General features: G+C 44.1%; 1 protein-coding gene across 10 annotated transcripts in view; it reads left to right on the plus strand.

Moving 5' to 3' along the window:
- DOCK5 (dedicator of cytokinesis 5) overlaps nt 1-21019 on the plus strand; it is a 109121-nt gene that overhangs the window by 35908 nt on the left and 52194 nt on the right. For 7 of the 10 annotated variants that reach the window (XM_090125737.1, XM_090125735.1, XM_090125736.1 and 4 more), the window contains 2 exons: nt 16397-16480; nt 20634-20674. In XM_090125737.1, the coding sequence (XP_089981863.1) occupies nt 16471-16480; nt 20634-20674 (51 nt within the window). In that variant the 5' untranslated portion in view covers nt 16397-16470. Of the gene's footprint in view, nt 1-362; nt 594-16396; nt 16481-20633; nt 20675-21019 lie in introns of those variants that run through there. The other 3 variants (XR_016460207.1, XM_090125734.1, XM_031608068.2) reach the window with 1 other exon arrangement.

Raw genomic sequence — 21019 nt, forward strand, 5'->3', positions numbered from 1 at the left:
CAGGCACACAGCTTCTCTCTCCCTATCACTACTTTTAAGCACTTTATCACGTCCCAGCTCACCGCGCTTCAGTGCAGGCTGACATCATCAGATGCCAACTCAAACAAGAACACCGGGGTTGGTTTTGTTGTGTGGTTTTTTTTTTTTTTTTTTTTTTTTTTTGCAAAGCACAGCCCTGTGACCGCTTTTATTTATTTATTCCCCAGATGCTTGGAATTATTTTAAAACAACCTCTTTTTTTTTCTTTCCTTACTGATTCAGGGTTTGATATTCAAACACCCGGCTGGGAGCCCCGCAGCATCAGCACGGAGCGCGGGGCGGGGCGGGGCGAGCAGAGCCGATGCGATCCGCCTCCCTCCGCCTCTCCCCTCCTCCGTGCCGCTCGGCTCTGCTCTGCCCTGCTCAGCTCGGCGCAGCGGGGAGGCTGCAAACTTGAGAGCGGCTGTGGGAAGTTCCGTAGCATGGCGGAGCGGCCCGGGCTGAGGCAGCGCGGAGGGGCGGAGGGCGAACGGCCGCTCTGAGCCGAGCCGTCGGGGAAGCGGCCGCCGGCATGGCGCGCTGGATCCCCACCAAGCGGGAGAAGTACGGGGTCGGTGAGTGCCAGCCCGGACCCCCCGCCCCGTTCCCCTCCCGTGTCGCGGCTCCCGCACGGCGCTTTGCTCCCCCCGCCCGCCCGCCGCAGCCCCTCTCTCTTTTCTCCTCCTTCGGATGTTTATTTCAGCCTCTCCTCTGTCAAGTTGCGGGCTTGCACTCTTTGGACCCGCACGGGTAGAGGCGGCGGTGCGCCTTCAGCTGCCGCCCGGCGAGCTGCGCTCAGGGCTGACCTTTGTGATTGTGGCTCTGCAGCGCTGTTACAGCGGCAGACAACGAACGGAGCTGCTCTCCCCGAAGGGAGATGCGCGTGGAAGCGGCGATGACAGGTTAAGGTTGTAAGTCAGGATCGGTAACATCCTTGCTGGGATGACGCCTTGTGCCTGCTGCCCTGCCCTCCTCGTGGGGTTCACGGGGGGTGTCTGAGTGCTGGCTCCGTTTTCCTTAGGAGGAACCAAACCCACAGACAAGTTCCCGTTTTCGTGAGAGCGTGACAAATAGAAAACCACACCGTTCTGAGCTCGATTGCAAGCTTTGGGCGCGGAACAGAAGGCAGGAAACCACTAATGACAGAAACAATTCCTTATAGTCGATTTCAACTCTTATAGATCGTTTAACAGAGGCCGATCGTTTGTGCCCCGTGCTTTCCACAACTGATGCAAGGAGAGTTTTTGATTGCAAGCATGCAGAGAGTCGGTTCCCTCAGATCCTATGAGCCTGGTTGTTCAGTCTGTGAGCTAAAGAGAGAAGAACCCCGTCCTGCATGTTTGCACATTGAGTTTGAGGTGAATTGTTTCCAGGTGGCTCTACAAGAACTGCAGGTTCAGTTTGGCTAAATAAGTTCAGAGGAACTGCATGCAGCACAATCTTATCGAGGTAACAGGGAGGGTGTGGAATATCCTACAGCCTGAACTTTGTTTCTTTCTGGGTAGGGAACAGCCTGTCTGTACGTGGGAGAGCACGTGTATGACTTGGTGAGGTTACTCTGGACGTCAGGGTTAAAAAATGTTGGTATTGTAGTCAAGCAAACTATAGAATTGTAATCTGAATGGATGAGCTAGATGTGTTTTATATGTTTGTTGTTGTTGTTTTTAAAATGTACCTTTCTGAGGCTCTTCTACCTGAAGAATGGCCTTGGGCAGAAGGATGAATCAGAGGCACTCCTCTCGTCAACATTTCTTCTTGCTTCCAGGGTGATTTTTTTGTGTTGTTGGTCTGAGCCAACTGCTGATTATGAAAGCTCCTCTCCACAAAGGGCATTGGCTGGTGAGTAAGCAGGGTGGAGAACAAACTACCTCTTCCCTTATGTTACCAACCATAAGATGTGCTGGTAGGAAGTCTCCGTGTAGGTCTGTGTGTTTGCCAGCTGATCCTTACGTCCCTGGATGTGTTCATGGACCCAGCTGGCGTGGAGTCCATTGCCTTTATTTCATAACACAGCCGATAGGGTTAACCCACAGGCAGCAAGCAGAATTATTTATGCAGCGACAAACTTTGTCAGGCGGTGCCTGATACGTGGTGTTAATGAATCTTAATTCTGTCAATTTGGTATTCTCAGACTTGTCACTTTCCCATCTACGGTTGTGCCCTGTGCTGTGCTGAAGCGTTGCACCCAGATGCCAATCCTCTTTGCTTCTGTGCTTAATTTGACTGCCAGAAATAACAGTAGGGCCTGCTCATCATAGATGGATAGTAGGACCTGCTCATCACATAGGGGTGTATATGGCTGTTTTGTAGGGTCTTTAAGGAGGCTGTGGATGCCCCATCCCTGGAGGCATTCAAGGCCAGGCTGGATGTGGCTCTGAGCAGCCTGGTCTGGTGGTTGGTGACCCTGCACATAGCAGGGGGTTGGAACCAGATGATCATTGTGGTCCTTTTCAAACGAGGCCATTCTATGGTTCTGTGATCCCATGAGATGGAAAAGGTCCATTTCTGTCTGGAAAACATAGGGAGCTTTAAGCTTTTTCTCCTGATAACTCAGTTTCAAGAGGCTGATGTGGATTGAAAGGAAACTGTGAGCTTCTTGTGAGGGTAAGAACTTCCATTCACTGTTAGGGGAGGGTTGATGGCTGTAAAGTATAAATACTGAAAGTTCACTGATTTTAGAAACAGCAGATACATGCTGTGATTGTTACCAAGCTGCGCTTTGGAAACTAATACAGAACTGCTTGCATTTTTTAAAACACAACCCTGTAAATCATACCAAAACACAAAGAAATTCCAAGAAATTAACGTGTGATTCAGTGCCATGTGCCTAATTTTTGCAGTTCAGAAAAGTTGATCATCTGGATCAGTCTACAGACCTGTTACTTGTGGGTTCAGATGGATTTGCTGCCCTCCAGGAGTTTTGTTCTCAGTTGGTTAAGCCCAGAGACTGCTGCCTTTAGTATCATTAATACAGATGGTGTATGGACTGAGTTTTAAACTGCAGGTAGCAGAGAGATTGGAAAACATCAAAATTGGAAATTAAAGCATCCTGAGGGAAACATACATGAGATGCAAATGACTCGCAGCTCCTCACTCTCAATGAATTTTCAACCCAGTAACAGATCTGGGTTTGGGAGCTTCAGCTTTGTAAAGGGATGAAGATGCTGCTGATGGTCTGATGGGCAGCATTATGCTTCTTCAAGCAGTGGGGTTTCTGGGATTTCATTGAGCTTCCTTGCAATGTGTGTGTGATGCTGAAGTTGGATGGTCTGCTCCAAACGAAATGAAGTAGCCTGTTTGTGGAGTGGGGCTTCTTTAAAACAGTTGTCATTGCAAAGTGCCTTTTGTGCAAACTTTTTGTGTTGCAGGAAACAATATCGGAATGACACTCCAGTTTTCAGCTTCTGTTTTCTGTTTGTTTTAAAATGATTAACTTAGGGAATCCACAACGTAATTGTTTTTTCCTGCTGGCTGTAACACGGGCTTGTATGAATTTCAGCTTAAGTACTGCACTTCAGTTGTAAAAGCAATTCTTTCTTCAGTTATCATCTGTTCTTAACATGAAAGTGTTCTTTGAGGACTGGACAAAAAAATGTATTAATGGCTTCAGCACTAAATATGAGCGAGTTTGAAGTCTGTGGAATCATTAACTGTTCTATTCCAGTATAAATCCAGGCTGCTATCAGAAGAAGCCATTGCACCCCTTTTTCTGATTCCTACCTCATGCAGTAACAGTCTGAAGAAAAGGAGCAGTGCTGGTGTAAGCCAGCACAGGGAACTGAGCCAGTTCAAAACCAATTCAGAAAGAAAAAGTGCTGAGTTTCTAGCCAAACAGTTTCCAGATGACTGTAACAATGCATCAGGTACACATGCTTTCCATGTCACCTTTGTGAACAAACAGGATGAGAAGTGCTGTGTAAAGTTCTGTGTTGGTTTGAGTGTGCATCTGTTCTTCAGCTGTTCCACAAGTCTGGTCTTCCAGAGTGAGAAACCAACTGGAGTTTGTTGGAAAAGCTTTAGACCTGAGGTCCAGAATGGTTGTGTTTGGGTGAGGTTGGTGGCTTGCACTCACATACAATGGTGTGGCTGTCTATTAAAACGTGTATTCACTCTGGTTTTGCAATAGGAGCTGCTCTATAGAGCTTGCGTGCTGGGTGCTGGGGAAGGACTGGGCAGGTTATCACATCTGATCCCTGCAGCTGGAGGCTCTCATGGAGCATTCACTCCGCACACCACCAAATGGTTCAAGCCAGCAGCAAACAGAGCTTGCAGCAGAAGTCTGAAAGCCACAACGTGTGTTGTTCTGCCTAGAAAGGGCCGGAGAAACCAAAAGCATTATTTGCTGCCTTTGGTCTTCTCAAACTGTTAAAGGTGTAACTTAATATATTATTATGAGCCTGCAAAGGCTTCACTGGTCAGTGAGGTGAATCAATGAATTCAGTGTGTTTTTGTAATCTTTAGACTCTTAGCTAAATCATAATGTTTTATTTAGAAAATGTTGGGTTGGAGGGAAGCTGATGGAACAAAGCAGTTCTGCAGCTCTGCAGAAAGTATTTGGGTTCATCTGGTGCATTTTAAAGGCAAGAAAAAGACTGATGAATGTTGGAGCAGCTTTATTTCCCAAGCTTTCTCTGCCTCTTCAATCCCATTCCAGGGGTTTCTGTGTTGCATTTCAACTCTGCACTCATGGGTGGCTCTATGAGAGAGGATGGCTTGTTTTGACCCAGTTCCAAAAGAAGCCATAGTTTGCTATGGCTAAAATACCTTAGCCATGTTACTAATAGAAACTACCTGTTACAGGCACAAATAGCAGCCTTTCATTTGCAATCTATCATCTTTTATTTAGGGGGGCATCAAATAGATTTTTTTGGGTAAAATGACAGGTAATTACCTCTAGTAGTTATCGGTGACCTTTTAAACTCATTATATTTCTCCCTGCTGCAAGGAGCAGCACATAGGGCTGCTTTTGCTGTGGAGAAGTATTTACTCTGTTGAAATACCATGTGGTGGTTGAGTTACAATCAGCTGCGTCAGGTCTTAGGAATGGCAGTAATTTTTCAAATGTAAACCAGTGCCTGCCAGCTACAGTTGTGATTTATGTGAGCAGAAATGCAAAGGATCAGGGAGGAAGAGAGGGTGCTGCAGAAGATGATTTTCTTACTAATGGTTTGATTTGTGATCGCTTCTGATGCATCTGGCCATCAGGTATTGGCTTCATGTTCAACTTCATATATCTTCCACAAAGTAGTCTTGAAATACAGCCTATGATCAAAGGAGTTGCACTGCTGATTGTGGTACTTCATGTCAAATTAGAGCAGATGTCATATTTGTTTCAACTTGCTGTGTGCTGCCCTATCTGCAGACTGCTGCTGAGTTTTAGGTGCGTTCTGTGGTGTCCCATAGAGAGAAGGACTCCAGAAAGATGTACATAGAAACAGTCCAGGTGAAGGAGAACTCTTCTACCTGTTGCAGAAAAGTGTGCTTAAGGATCTTAAAGTAGAAATTCAGAACTGCTTCACATCAGCTGCATGTGAGATGTTGCTTTCAAAGGGAGAAGGAAGAGGAACAAAACATTTAAATTATTGCAAACCCCTGCATGAGTATCGTTCTTCAGTTGAAGGCTTATTTTGATGTAAACTAATCAGTTTGCAATAAACTCAAGCAGAATTGAAAGGCTGTTCATTGCCACGAGGACACTGTCATCCTCTTCTGTTTCATTCAGCAAAGCACGCTGCACTATTTGCTAACAAGCAGATTTGCAATCATTTTTAACAACTTTTCTACAAGCTCTCAGGCTCAGCATTCTCACGCTGTCCATCCTGATTTCTGCACTGTGTAGTTACAGCCTTCCAGTGGCTTTCACTCAACGAAAAATAAACTCGTGTGCTTTGAGATTTGTTTGGACGGGCATTCTTCTCCTCTGCATGGCTCTGAAAGGAACTTCCTCTCTGCTCAGTCAGTAAAAGAGGAGCCTAATGCACATCCAGTGCATGGGAAGTCTTTATATAGAAGGTTCTGGGAGAGCCTTGAGCTGTCTCCCGAGATTTGTTTTTCGTGTTGGCATATTTTTAAGTTTTGCTCCAGCTTGGTAGAAATTCTGAGTTACCCCAACAGAACAGCTCAGCTGTGCGTAGAAGAATAGGTTCTTTTAATTTAGTTTCTCACTTTATCTGCTGTGTGTGAAGTTTATTTGGTGTGTGAGTTGACTGTACGGCTTCTTGCTTCCGGGGTCCTTCCTCTTCTTTGTTAATCCTTGTTAGCCTGAGTCTGTCTTCTCTTGCTTTCAGTGATTACTGTTTCCTAAGTAGTTCCCTGTGAAGCTGATCATGTGGACTTCAAAGGCACTGCTGACAAGAACAGGACTTGTAACCATTCCTTGCCTTGTTCTTACTTTGAAAAGTAGATGTGGTATTTCTGCAAGCATCTTGTGACTTTGGGGTGCTTCAGTTCTTTGATATCCAGCTTAAAATGTGACTACAAGCCTTGATTTTCAGGGTCTGTTCATGCTAACCATGAACAAACCTCCAGATCTGCTCTTGTGAGGCATCCCAAATGGCCACTTGCCTTCAGGGGCTTTTGCTGAGTCGTCTCCTATTAATTAGGGGCAAGCCTAATTATTCAAGGTGTCAGCAGGCTGTACGTATCTGCATCCACTCGTGATAGTGTGAGTGGTTCTGATTTTCACACTGGTCTCTTGCATATTCCTGCAGGTCTTTTGCTATGGGGCTTTATTTGCTGGCACAAATGCAGTTAGGAACTAAAGCAATTAAAAAAAAGTTAAGACAAATTTATAAATTGGAAAAACTTTAACCAATAGCATATCAATCATGAAGGAATAGAGGGAAAATAATCTTCCTGTGTCATTCGAAAGCTAAAAGATACATAGCATAAATTTGCCAAAGCTCCTTTAATTTAAATCAGCTTCTCTATTGCCAATTAACTTGCACTTAACTTGACTGATAGGACAGTTTGAGTTAGTGCTTTTTGGGGAAGGATCCTGTATATGCTACCATGGTTAGATGCAAACATGGCCAAATGTAAACCCACCTTAATCTGAAGACATAAATGCATTTATCCCCTCGCTACCACATGAGATCTGTGCTTTCATATGCACTGCATCTCATTTATTGTAGAATACCTAAAATAACGTAATTAATTTTGGTCCATTTGTCAAGAAAACTGTGCTAATAGAACTGGAAAACGTAAGTAGGAATTTCTGGACAGCTTGCTGGGCGGACAGTTCATAGTTGGCTTCAAAGGCTGAAGAAGTTGAGTGCTTGTTGGGTCAGTTGCAAATACAGTTTTTCAGCCTCAATGATAATGAATGACTTTTTGGTACAGTACAGACTGTACCTCCTAGAAGGATCTCCCAGGAGTAGAGGACAGAATGCTGTTTAAAGGATGACTTGTTCTGGCAGCCTCTGGAACCTCTTGGAAAGGTGTCTGGCATGTTGTCAGGATGGATCTAAAACAAGTTGTGATTGTTCCGGGCAGAGTCTTTAGCCACTTCTTACACTCAGATTTTTTGGAGGTGTTGCTACAATAAAAATGGATGTTGGTTTGGAAAGTGCTGAATCTGGCCAAAATGTTCACTGAGATCCAGTAGGAATAGTAATAACTTCATGCTCTTGGGAAGCTTGGAACCTTAATCCTCCTCAGTGATAAAACAGTTCAGCTTCAGCTGTATAGTTCTGATACGGCTTCAGAATGTCATAAATAGTTGCCATTTTGCTTGGAAAGAGTTTTTTGGTTGTTTGTTCTTTATACCAGTAATTAGCTCGCATTAAGAGTAGGTGAGAGAAGAAATAAGCCCTTATTCTTGCAGCACTTAAATTCTCAGTGCTCTGGCAATGTAACGGGAGCTTCAGGCTGCATAGAGATGGAGCTTAATGTACAGGAGTAAAATAACAGAAGAAAATGAATGGAAGGCTGTTGTACCTGATTCCAAACTTTATCTCCTTGCAACTTGTGCAGTGTAGTAATGGCCTGTTTTCCCTTTGCTCGTTACCTGAGACACGTGGCAAGGTGGAAACGCTTGGGATGGAAGGTCTCTGGCAATGAGGAGCTGTGTATCTGTGTATCTCACCACGCCACGTCAGTTCCCTGCGTGGGCTCTGGGTCGTTCTGTAGATGTGAATCAATGAGACCACAGGCATCCATGAGAGAGTGACCCACGTGGAAGTGCTGAAGGTACAGAGGCCAACTAATAGGTTATCCCTATTAGAAACGCTGCTTGTGTTAGCCCTGCCAGCATGACTGAGCTCAGGGGAGTCTGCACAGAGGTGCTGCCTGCTGGCAGCAGGGAGGCTTTTGGCAGCATCTCCTCTTTCTTGAAATAGAGAGGGCCAAGCCATGCTGTGATTTCATCTCATGCAAATTGTGGCAGAGCTCGTCTGTCTCTTTCTGAGCTCATGGATGGGAAGGGGAAATCATGGGCAGCCTGGGAACACTCATACACAAATTTGTGTCTGTCTTCCTGGTGAGTTGGGTTTGCAGCTGGTGGAACGGAATCCCTTAGCTTTATTCTCCCTGTGGCCTCTCAGCTTGAGTTCAGAGTGGCTGTGTGTAGGTGTGATGCCAGCAAGATGCAATCCTGAAGTTTTAACTCAGGTGAACTTTATGGTGAGGATGAGCCTGTAGGCACACTTGGACTCCATGCTCAAGTGTTTTACTCATTAGACCTCCTCTCATCTCTGTCCTCACTCCCTCTGGAAGTTATGCATACAGTGAAAACTCATTAGATAGCAACGCTCCATTCTGTACAGTAGTATTTCCAAGTTCTCTTTTTCTTTCCTTTGATGTTTTGCCCAGTAAGATCTAGGACAGTAATTTAAAGCCGGTGGCAAATTCACTTAATTCTTTTGAAAGTGCCTCACGCTTTCAAGTTGGGAATTAGCTGAGTGGTCCCATTTATCAAGGGATGGCTTTGGTGTTGGGATTTTGTTTCTACACATCTGCTTGAAAAATTTGTTTCAGAAGTTACTCCTCTGATTTCTGTGTCTGAACGGAAGTTGCAAAGTTGAAGGATTCTGGTTATATGGCACTCTTGTGATACCCGTAGGCTAACCTGAATGTAAACCAGACTCTGGTGCAGTTCAAGCCAGTGGCAAAACTCCTGATTTCTGTGGTCCCCTAAGAGATGAAGCAAGGTTATAATGATTGCTTGAAAGATTGCAAGACTATGATTTGATACATTTTGGGGATCTTTCAGGCCAGGTCCTATGGCTCAGATTTCAAAGAAGTGAAATAAACCTGCAGGGCTCAGAAGATGTGCACCTTAGAGTAATATTGAGCACCCTGTAGCATTGTAAGATCTGTAGGGCACCTGTCCTTTGGTGTCTGGTTCCTGCACCTCACCAGCAGATGAAAAGGAGCAGTCTTGTCTTGCATCCTGCATCTTGGGAAGGTCGCTGCCATGAAAGCAGTCGAATGTGTATCTTGGTAAAAAAAAAAATGATAATAATAATTAGCACACCAGGTAGATGTGTTCTGTGAAGTGTGGTGGAAGGTGCAGCTTTGATAGCTTTGGGATCTGAGATTTCTCTGTAGTGCAGCAGCAATTACAGCATTGGCAGCTGTTGTTGCACCTTTCAGAACTGAGTACTACTCAGATTAAAGTGGCATTTTGGTGTCATTGGCTTCTTTTCTCCCTTGTTAGCTGAAGGATAGCTGGCTTGATGAATGAGCAGAGATCTTCTGGCAGCTGGATTTTGAACCACAAAGTCATGGAACACCTTCCAGACCCAACAAACTGCACTGTCACCTCTATGCACTTGGATGTGAGTAAACTGGCTACTCCTTCATGCTCTCATTCCAATGGACACAGACGTGCTGCTGCAGTGTTATATCTGCACGCACTCATCTAGCATGTCATAATGCTGTAACCAATGCTCTGTAGTCTCTCTCTTAGCCACTGATAGAAAAGTAAGCCCAGAAAAGCCACTGATCATCTGAAAACTGACTCTGAAGTCTTTTCAGTGTAGCTGGAGGTGTCAGTGTGGTTCAGGTCACAGAAGCAGCTGCAGTGGGCAGAACAGCTTCTGCTGAGATGACATTAAATTGCTTGGTACCCAAATAAGCATTATGTTTCGGATTTATACCTCTGTCCTTGATTGCAGTATAGATGTACTACAAGAACAAAATCTCCTTTATTTTCGGGCAGCTACTGTGTTGTAAACAATTTACTATAAATAATTAAACAGAAGATGAGTAACGGGAATTCTGTAGACATAAAAAGATGGAGGTTATTTCTTTTTTCTTTATATTTGTATGTCTTTTGCTTCAGTGGTTCTGAATTATCTCAGTTTGTCTGATCTGAAGCTACTAAGAAGGTCTAATTAAAATCCATGGGCTAATTTGTCTTTGGATCTGCCACTTGCTGCAGAGTATTGTTGTGGTATGGAGTGTGGTTTTAGTCGGTGAGGTTGAAAGCCATAAGAGGCCATTAGATAATCCTGCTGGAACGCTGGTGTAATGCTTGTGAAGCCATTCCTATTCCCATGGGCTGAGGTTGTTAAGTTGGGTTTCTGCAAGGCAGACTTTTAAGAGATTAAACCATTGATCCTGGCATATGATCCACAGTCTGTGGTGGGGAGAGAAAGGAATATCCCAATGTTGATGATGGCGTGACTGAAAGAGAAAATCTTTCCCAGTCCCAATCTGGCAGTGGGGCTATTTGTTCAGGGCAGACTCTGCTAAGCCTTAGATTATTAGTCTTAGCATGCTTTTTATCAACTGTGCATCTAGAATGGCGTTTTTCTGAGCTTGGCAGGTGAGCAGCTTCCATCTTTTTTTGGATTTGGTTTTTGACAGTTGTAGGATGGAATTCTGAGTGTCAGAAGCATGTTGAGGACCGTGTGAATCCTCTTGCTATCTTACAGTTCTCAAAAGAAAGGAAATAATAGAGAAACAAACAGTTACAGAATTCAGCTTAGGTCATGCCATGTTCTCCTGTGCTATCTATCTTGTCTAATTTTTCAGCTGATTTTTAGTGCTCATGTTTAAGCTAACTCAGAATGATTTTATGAATGAGTGAAAATCCTTCCAAATGTGTACACGTGTGTGAGGTCAACCTTGGAGCAACAAGTGTGCAGCATGTTGAGAGCCCACCTCTAGCTCATGAGGTGGTTTACTCTGAAGCCTAATGGTGGCTGATAACGAAAGCATTCCTATCCAGTAATGCCATTACTGTGAGTTATTTGCATCCTAAGTGCTGAGCGTTCACTCAGAACTTTGCAGAATCAACGCTGAATGTCACCATCAGCCAGTTCAGGAGTAGTCATTTTTTGCATAACAATATGTGTGCTTCGAAGTGTTGAACCACATCCTCTTATTATTATTTTTTTTTTTTTCAAACTGACATATAAATCTTAATTATGCTGTTTTCAATTCTTCAGACACAAATTCCTGGGCAGTTACAAGAAGGTTTTTGCTCCGACATCAAAAAGCCTTTGTTCCCAATAAGAATTAATTCCTTGGACAGTTCCTTGGTTTTAAATAAAACCACTGTTTTTTTGGATATGTCTTGGCAACAGACAGCATACCAGGCTTCTTCAAATGGGGCTGTCCAGCCTAAATGCTGCTGCTTAACACAGGGTTGGTGCAGCATAAAAGCACATACTTCTGTTTCCATACAGTAGTTTTTGACTCCTCTGTTGAAAGATGTAATGAGATGAAGTCTGGTTATTGCTCCAGCACTGAATGCGAGTCTTTGTTCAGAGGAAGCAAGGCACAGCCCTCTGCTATCAGATAGTGGTGAGGGCAGGCTTCAGAGAAGTGGCATTTGGAAGCTGTTATCGTGTCTTTGTAATGGGTGGAGGGGTGGTTATTTTGAGCCAAGTAAGAGATAACGGATCTTGCAGTGTTTTCCAGGCCAATAATCCACATTTCCAGTGTGTTTAAGCAACTTATTCTACTTCGAATACTTCGAATTATACACAGAATGCTTTGCAAGATTCTGCCTCCTTCATTTTAGTTTCAGACACTATAGCTAAGCTTCCCCTTTAGAGTCCTGCAAATGAGTTATGGTCTTAAGATTAAAGAGGGTCAAGGAATTAATAGTTGGTTTTCATCTTTAATTGCTGTCTTCAGATTAATTGCATATGCTGTTCAGTTTTTTTTTTTTCTGTCCTTGGTTTCTTTGCACATAAGAGAGAACAATTGCTACCCATCCCTGGAGGTGTTCCAGACCAGCTTGGATGGAGTCCTGGGCAACCTGGGCTAGTGGCAGATCTGGAAGCTGGTCCTGCCTGTGGCAGGGGGTTGGAACTTGATGATCCTGGGGGTTCCTTCAAACCCAAAGCCAGTGATTCTGTCTGCCTGATGTGTGTTGGTGTTACTCTCTGCCAGACACGGCTCTTCAAGGGAGGACAGGTATGTCTGTAGCACTGGAACTGGCTGCATTGCCACCTTCCTCCAAATGGATGTTGTTGTTAGGAGCTGAAGGGAGTGAGCATGATGCTGTTTGCTAAAACTATCTGTGTAATTGTGCTTTGCCTGGTTTTCCACCCCATGCAAGACACTGAGGCTTCTTACTGTTCAGGAATGTGCTGTGATTAATGCAGTGCCTTCGTACAATTGCAGGGAGTGACATAGCCAAACCTGCTCTTCCCATCCTAACCCCATGCTGTGCTGGCCCATATCAAACTTTGCCTTCAGAAACTCACTGCTGGCCTTCACGTGGGGCCCTGGCAATGCTGGAAAGCCCCAGCTGCCTCCAAGGCTTCCTTTGCAGCCTTTGTTGCTGGTGATGACTGCTGGGTGATGTTCCTGCAGTGAGCAGCATGTCCCAACATCCAGCCCTCCCTTTGCACAATGCTGGTGGAGCTCCTCCTGGTCTGTTTTGGGGATTTGCCTTTTGCCCTCAAGCATGAAAATTGCTTCTGCTTATCTCTCTCCCTACGTAACTCTGGCTGCTGTAACCAGCCATAAAGTTATCAGCTGCCCTCTTCAAACCAGCGCCAGGTTTGCTGCTCTGCCCTTCCCTGCCAATGCAGTGCAAGGGCTGGAGAAAATAATTCTTAAACTTGCTTTTTGTTTAACAAACTCCTTCACAAGAATGAAATAATGCCATATGTTGCCTGTAGCGCAAAGAATGTGATCATTAAAACCAGCCAATATCTCTTACCTGGATCATGATTTCTTTCTCTGTCTCTCTTTCCTCAGAAGAAATTTGTTAAGACTTCAATGCTGCTTTTCTTTCAGGATAATAAAAGGAACAATTACTGTTCTGAAGTGAATTTCAAAGGACAAAATCTCAGCAAGTTTAGCTTGAAGGGAAAAGGCTTCTGCCGCAGAATTTGTAGGAATACTGGGACATAAGTCCCTTATTTCTTCCCTTCTTGCTGCACCGTCAGGTTTTTCTATGCACGGTTTCTATTTTTTCATGCTATGACAGTGTTTGTTATGTGTTGCTTCCTTTCTCTTTCAAGTTGAAAAGGGGTCAGATTAAATACACACGATGAAGAAGAGGCTAACCAGTTCAAATAGCTGCGGATGGACTGTTTCAGAGGGGTTGGCTTGAAACAGCAGGAAGCATCAGTTGCAAACAGCAAAGCTCCCAGGGAAAATATGCCAGCAATTTGTCTTTTATAACCTTGCACATAACCGTTGGGTAGGAGTTTTTATGTACACTGGCCCTCTGTTCTTGCTTAATTCAATCTAGCAAAGCGAGATGCTACAAATCTTGCTTTTCTTTGATGTGCAGTGGTGAAGGCATGTTCATTTGGCTTATAAATGCTGTCTGTTGGGATGGGAAATCTTTCATGGGAAGCAGGGGGAGAGAAAGAGCTGCAGTGGCTCTTTCTCCTGTGGCTGTTGTGTTATCCGAGGAGAAGGGAGCTGTGTTGCTTCTCCCTCTTCTTGTGCTCTTGGCTTTTGAATTAGCTGTCTGTGCTCTCCAAAGAAAGGCTGGTCTGATGCCCGCCCACCTTTCTGTTGGGCACTTGCTGCTGGTCAGACTGCTTTTGTCCAGAGCTGAAGTGGCACTTTATGGAAAAATACAGACTTGCATTTATATAATGTCTGCTTGTCCCCAAAAAACCCAGGGCATCTAGAAATCCCATGTGGGGATCCCTGTATGTATAAGCATGTGTGCATTCCTAAAAAGCAGAGCACAGCTATGAAACCAGAATTCCAAACAGCATTTAAAGACAGAAAGCGAGGCAGCCTGGTTGTAACCACAGGAGGAAACTTCAGAGAGCAGAATGCAATCAGCTGAGCTGGGAATTGGCTGGGGTGCTGTGGTTTAAATCTCCTAACTCTGCCAGTGCTGTAGCATTGTCAGTGTCTGTCCATAGGCTTTGATGCTTGGACTCCATCTGAGGAATGACACCTCCTGAGCGCTGCAGCATCCCCATCTAGGAAGCCTGAATGGTTTTATTGATGCACACCACTTCCTGCTGCACATGGGGGAGATCGGGAGCTCTCCCATCCAGCCCTGCTTCAGGGCTAGGCGTGATTTGGCAGGGTTGCTGCAGCAGGAGGCAAAGCTGCAGGGAGTTTGCTCTCCTTCGGGTTGGGCGCTGCACTTTTAAGCTGACCTCTGCAAATCCTTGCAGAATTATTTGCTGCATCTAGCAGAATGGTTTCTTTTTAACTGAGCTGCATTCAACATTAACCAGTTCTTCTCTCCAATTAATTTGTGACCTCAGCATCTGTCAATACATGCTAGAGCTCAGTGGAATACTCTGAACTCCTCCTGCGTATGTTTGTGTTTCGCTTTGCCATTTAACATTATACAAGTTTTTCTGCAAAAATATTGATGGAAGTTTCTACTTTCGGGCCTTTTCTGGGGCCTTTCGGTGTCTGAACTGAATATGCAGCTCAGCAGTCTATTCTGATTATCTTGGCTCACAGCTCTGCTGTGGGGAGGGAGGGGAAAGCTGGATGTTGGAGTAATTAATGCTGTAGGAGCAAAAGTCCAGTAACACACCCGTAACCCTGTGGATGACTGTCATAGATTGCACATTGCACATGTGGATCTCTGCAGGCACTGGTGGGTTCGGCCAGCAAGAATTAGAGTCACCGTGAGCACACAGTGCCCTTGCAGTGTAAGAGCGTCTGTCTGTGATCAGCATTTATTTCAGATCCTGCAGGGGATTCTCACAGCCTGCCTGGATTATTTATAGTTACAGTATTTTAAAGAAAGTTAGCATATGTGAGATAATTTCCGGTGTGGTGAGCCACAGTCGTTTGTTTGTGCTGGATCCTGGCCAGGAAGCAATGCACCTCATCTTGATGGGACTGATAGGCACTTGATGTGAATTGCCTGACGTAGGAGCCCAAGTTCTTGTGTTTGATTTTCAGAGTGTTCTTCACATACAGACCCTCTGAAGTCAGACGAGTTTCTCCAAAGTCCTCTGAAAAAGTTTGCCTGATCAATTTGCCTTGTTAAAAATAGGCAGTGCATGCTCCACTGATGCTGTTCTTGGGATAAAGCTTTCTAGAAGCAGTCAGAGATGTAAATACAGTACATTTGAGAAGGCTCTATTGCTACGTGTAAGATGTGCATTTTATCATCTGTTCTTACACACCACTGTTTTAACTGGATACATAAGATAATGTCACTGTGGTAAAGGAGTGGTCTAATGTGACTTGATTTATCAATTCATTCAACCACAGCAAAGCGTTTTCCTTGCTGCTTTATGCACCCTTTTACTTGTATTGGTCGGGAAGCAAATTCAGCTTCAGCTTTCTTGCCTTGTCAGGCCTTGAGGAAGCTCTGAGGTCAGTTCTGCTTTGCCAGGTGGAAGGAAAGTTCCAGGGACAAGGCAGTTCAGAAGCATGGGCTTCTGGACTTAATCCTCTTCCTGCTGGAAATCCGATAAGCGTTCAGATTAGCTTATCTTTGGTAGGGATTAAATTTGCAGAGAATCTCAAGTTTTCATGCTGAGATTGGTTCTTGTCTGGGAAGACCCATTTGTAGCAAACAGCCTGAATTGTTTGATGCAGCACAGTGCCACTTATGCATATGACAGAATATTTATAGTGCTTTACCTATGAGTGCTGTGTCATAGTTAGCCCTGTGAAATGCTAATAAAAAATGACAATTATCTAATTGATCCAAAGCCTCTACCTGGGGTAATAGAGACCCTTGGGCAGGTGTCATGGGCCTTTATTCCTGTAGGTAAAAGACTGACCTGGGCTGGTGAGAAGGATGTTTCTGAAGCTTGCAGGAGCCAATGATAAAATCTGGACGTAGATACACTGCACGCTCCTCCAGTGTACCATACATACAGGATAGCTTACTAACTTTAGAGCACTTTTCCAAAATCCTATTCTGCCTTTGACAGCTGAGAAGGTACGAGATCTCAGAATCTGATTACCTCAAGGTTTTCTGATGTGTTTTTCAGCTCACTCCCATCTCCTTCCTTTCTAGCAATCTACAATTACGATGCTGTCCAAGATGTGGAGCTCTCCCTGCAGGTTGGCGACACTGTTCACATTTTGGAGATGTATGAAGGTAGGTTGTGAATCACTCCCTACTACTTCTCAGTGGTTCATAGAATCATAGAATGGCCCGGGTTGAAAAGGACCACAGTGATCATCTGGTTCCAACCCCCTGCTATGTGCAGGGTCGCCAACCAGGCTGCCCAGAGCCACATCCAGCCTGGCCTTGAATGCTTCCAGGGATGGAGCATCCACAGCCTCCTTGGGCAGCCTGTTCCAGTGCATCACCACCCTCTGTGTTCTTGAAACTAAATATAACAACTCAGCATTTCTAAAGTGCAACCTTTGGATCAAGGTTTTGAACTTCTGATGCATCTTCCATGCACAAAGCTTGCTGTGTGATGCTTGCTGGATGCACTTAATTTTTTTTGTTAAAGAGTATTAAAATACACGTCTCTGCTGTTCCTGGTAGAGGTTTGCCAAGGTAAGATTTCACCAGCAACTCGAGGCAGCACTGTTAGAGAAGGAAATGCTTTCCCTTCTGGCTGTTCATTCCTGGTTTTACACCACACCTGTTTATCTTAGCTCCTCCTTAAGCTAGGCCCAGTGCCTAGTCATATGATGAACCAATCCAGCTGGAACAAGAGAAAAATAAGTAACTTTTAACCCCAATTAGTTCTTTGATCTGACACAAAGGAGGTGGTAGATGAAAGAATGGAATGAAGCCATTTAATTAAAGAACAATCTAGTACCTACTTCATTTGGAATGTTGTGTCTGTGCTCCCCAAAGTCTAAATGCTCTTTCCAAAATAAAAATGTGCTCATTTTCACAAGCAGCATCAGTTTGGAAGAGACTCTTTGTACAAAATTTCTTCAGTATCACTGCTATGACAAGCTTCTTGTTGAGCAATTTGTTCTCTTTCAGTATCTCTTCGTGCCAATGGAAATGGCCAGTTGGTTCCTCTGTGGCACAGCAGACTATTTAGCATTTAGACTGATACGTGTCAAAGTGGGGAGTATTTTTGGAGCTGGAGGTGAATATCGTGCTTAATACAACTAACTTAGGAGCTGCTTTTGTCAGTAAAAACTGCTGTAATGAAAAGGATGCATCTTGCATGATCCAAAATGTTGAAGTATTTTATTTCTTTGTATTTTATAGGAAGGCTGTTGCTCAGCCCTATTGCTTGGTCTGTAATAAGCTGTTCAACAGGACATTCAAGAATAGGAAATGAATACATCCCTTTTTTACCTGAAATGTCCCACTTTGAAACTTCAGCCTGGGAGGACTGATTTGTAAACTGCTGGGGAAAGCAAATGCATCGGGATTGTTTTCATATGCTGAGCCATCAGTGTGGCATCCTGGCTTGTGGCTGAGGACTTGGAAATTCCTGCAGAACTACTAGATACTTTTCCTGGAAACACGAGCCAAAAATTTGAGCCACACATTTATTTGTGAAGCCAGTGGAAAAAATATAGATTGTCTCTGAGATGGTGGCTCTGCTCTGGGACTAGTCTGATTTCCCATATAATTCATCTTAAAAACTTAGAATTCAGTCTGTCTGGGAGGAAACTCTGCTGACTTATTGTCTCTTTTGCTTTGTTTCCAGATATTTGTAGATTGTGTTTCTGAGAATTAGTGTTCTTAAAAGAATACTTCCCTATTTCTTCTTATGCTAATGATGTCTACTTAGAAACATAACTCCAGTGTAATAAAAGTGGGTTTTTGTTCCTGTAATCGCTGCTCTTATCTGGATACACAAGTCTCAATTAAAATAAAGTTCCCTTTAATCAAGGTGTTGGCTTTGCAAGAAAGGCTCAGGGATGCTTCATTCAGTTCTTCTTTCAGGTGTAAGTTATCCCTGCAGCTCTTGGTGTGTTCTGCAGGGAATTAAGTGGGTCAGGGCTGTCCAAAGGCTCTTGTGTAATGGTAGCAGTGACTTGGAAAATCTTACTCCTTCCTATTGTTGCCTGTGTCAGACTGCACAGGAGCATCTTTGTGAGTTAGCAGAGGGCTGTTGTACTGCAGTTCCCTTCCTGCAGTGTTGTCTAGAAAATTCTTCCATTTTTCCTCCTGGTTGAAGTCAGAATGCTTCTGTGTTCAGTGAAGGCTGTCTGTGCATGAAATAGCCTTCACTAGAAAGCTCTCTATCTTCTGCATCTGGGGTTTTGGCTAGCTCTGGCCTTGAAGAATTGGATTTGAGAAGTACAGAGTTTGTTCCTAACAGTGAGGCTGCGAGGTTGAGGCTCACACTCAGTTTTGTCTTATCTGACTCCCAGCTGGCCAAATAGCTTCAAGACATAACAGTGCTCCAGCTAAGCTGCTGGAGGAGCTGGGTGAGAAGCTAAGAGCAATAAAGTGAATTAAAGTCGTGGGTGTAGTTTGTGGTGCAGACCTCTGTGCCGAGTGAAACTGTGATGTTTTTCCTTCTTTCTCTGGTTAGCTGTCTGATTGCAGGAGGGCAAGAGAGCTTTGTACAAAATGACTCCTTCCACTTGATAATAAGATAAATACCACTTATCCTATTGTTTGCTAAGTGTTGCAAGATTGGGATTGTTCTGCAGAGTCTAAGGGGAGAAGGAAACTTGCTGCCCTCAGAGCTTTGAAGACTTCTTCTGTGCAGACTTTACTTTCTCTGGAAGTTCACCAGTGAATGGTGAGCAGTGGAGGGTACGTTTCTGTTCAGGGTTGAATCTTCCCTGATCTGCAATATATATTCTTATTTTTTTTGCAAGTAGTGGGAAATAGCCACATCATGGATAGAAGGAATGTGTGCCCACACACTGTGATTCAGACCAGTTTCTTCTCTCTGATGCAAATAAGTTTGCATCGAATATGTTCCTGGTTTAGGTCTTCATGCCTCTGACTGCAGTCTGGAAATGAAGCAATCCCTTGTTTGTTCTCCAGGAGAGAGAAATCTTGGATCCATGACTCTGAATGGAATCTTCTTTGCTTAAATAAATGTATATATATTTCAAAGGCATCTACTTTGCCTGTTATTCTCTTAAGTCTCCTTGCCTTTTTGATGCTCCCTGTGCCAGCTGGCTGATGGTAATCGTCTGGGATTGGTGATGTCTATCTTGATAACTCTGAACACCATGATCTTTAACCTTCATGTTTTCTGAGAGGTAGGATTGGTGTTTTCAGTTTCCTAAGGCTCTACCTGCATTCAGAGGTGCTCCAAGAAGCATGGCTAGCAGACTTGGGGTTGCTGAGTGTCTTGACTTTCAGAATGCAGGTTTGCATTCTAGAGCAGTACAGGGCACGTTCTGTCTGCACATCAGCTTTTTCAAACAGAGTAGATTCTTCTTCAGAAATGCTTAATGCTCTTATTTCCAGTGCATTGACTTCAGTTTCCAGTCACCTTCAGTCTGCCTGTTGGATAGCCCAAGAAGCATCCACCAGGGACAAGAGTGCTTGATCATATGCAGTTCTGACATAGCCAAGTCAAACGACAAAAGTGAGGGTGGAAGAAGAGTGGACGTGACTTCCCACAGCTACACTTCTCTTCTGTCTGCTCATAAAGCAAGGCTTGCTGGAGAGCAGGAGAAGGAAATGCAGCAGTTCTTTCACACGCTTGCATGTCAGTGACCTTGAAGTCATAACACTGGTCTAATCCCAGGTGCTGAAGAGTGAAGCATTGTACCTCTGGAAGAAGCTTATCTAATAAAATGCTTTTTTTCAAGTCTTCCTTTGAAGAAAGACCTTTTTCTGTGACCCAGTCTAAAGAACCTATATAACATGAAGCTCACTCACATCTGTGTGGTGATGATTTGGGTGAAAATGTCCTTTGTTGGAAAGAAAACTTCACAAGTGATGGAGTTGGGCTTATGACTGCTGCATACTTGCTGCACCATCTTCAACCAGGAGCTGTGTGTGCATAGCTGTATTTGCCTCTGTGCCCTTCTGGCAGATGCTGCAAGCAATAATTCTGTGTTGGGAATTTATAAGCTTTGCAGAACAGGGATTGTCACTCTGAAAATGCATAGCACAGGGTGGCCTGATGTTGTATTCAGCCCAATCAGTGTAACTCAAATAGAGGATGTCAGTTTGTGCAGCCTTCTGCCTATGGACCACGCTTCCTACAAACAACAGAAATGTCTGCTCAGTAGCAGATCTCGAGTGAACAAGATCAAGAGATAAATGCTGTAGGATTGCAGTGAGAATGACAATGTGTACTTAACTGCTGTAGATAGGAAAAAAACCTGTTTTTGTTTCTCTTTGACAGGCTGGTACCGAGGATACACGCTCCGCAATAAATCAAAGAAGGTATGACCTCACTTGTCAGTAGCTGATTTTCATTTTCCACCTCACCAGACCCCATCCAGTGCTGTAATCCGCTGTGCTGCTGCTGTATTCCTGCTGTAATAGTATGCAGGTCTCCTGATCAATATCCCCTTTTCCTCAGCAATAGAAATAAGTGCCCTTGAGGTGAACATTTCAGACCCATTAGTGGGGTTCTTCCCCAATGTAGGCATGCATAATGCAGTTTGAAGTAGGGAAGTTGACTGTTGTGTATCTGTATATACTAGCATATTGCTTTATTATTATTGTCTTGAACATGAATACAATATCTAGCATTAATTGTATGATCCACTAACTATATGATGGTGA

Source organism: Phasianus colchicus, chromosome 27, assembly GCF_987193195.1.
Source record: "Phasianus colchicus chromosome 27, bPhaCol1.hap1.1, whole genome shotgun sequence".
NCBI classification, from domain to species: Eukaryota; Metazoa; Chordata; class Aves; order Galliformes; family Phasianidae; genus Phasianus; species Phasianus colchicus.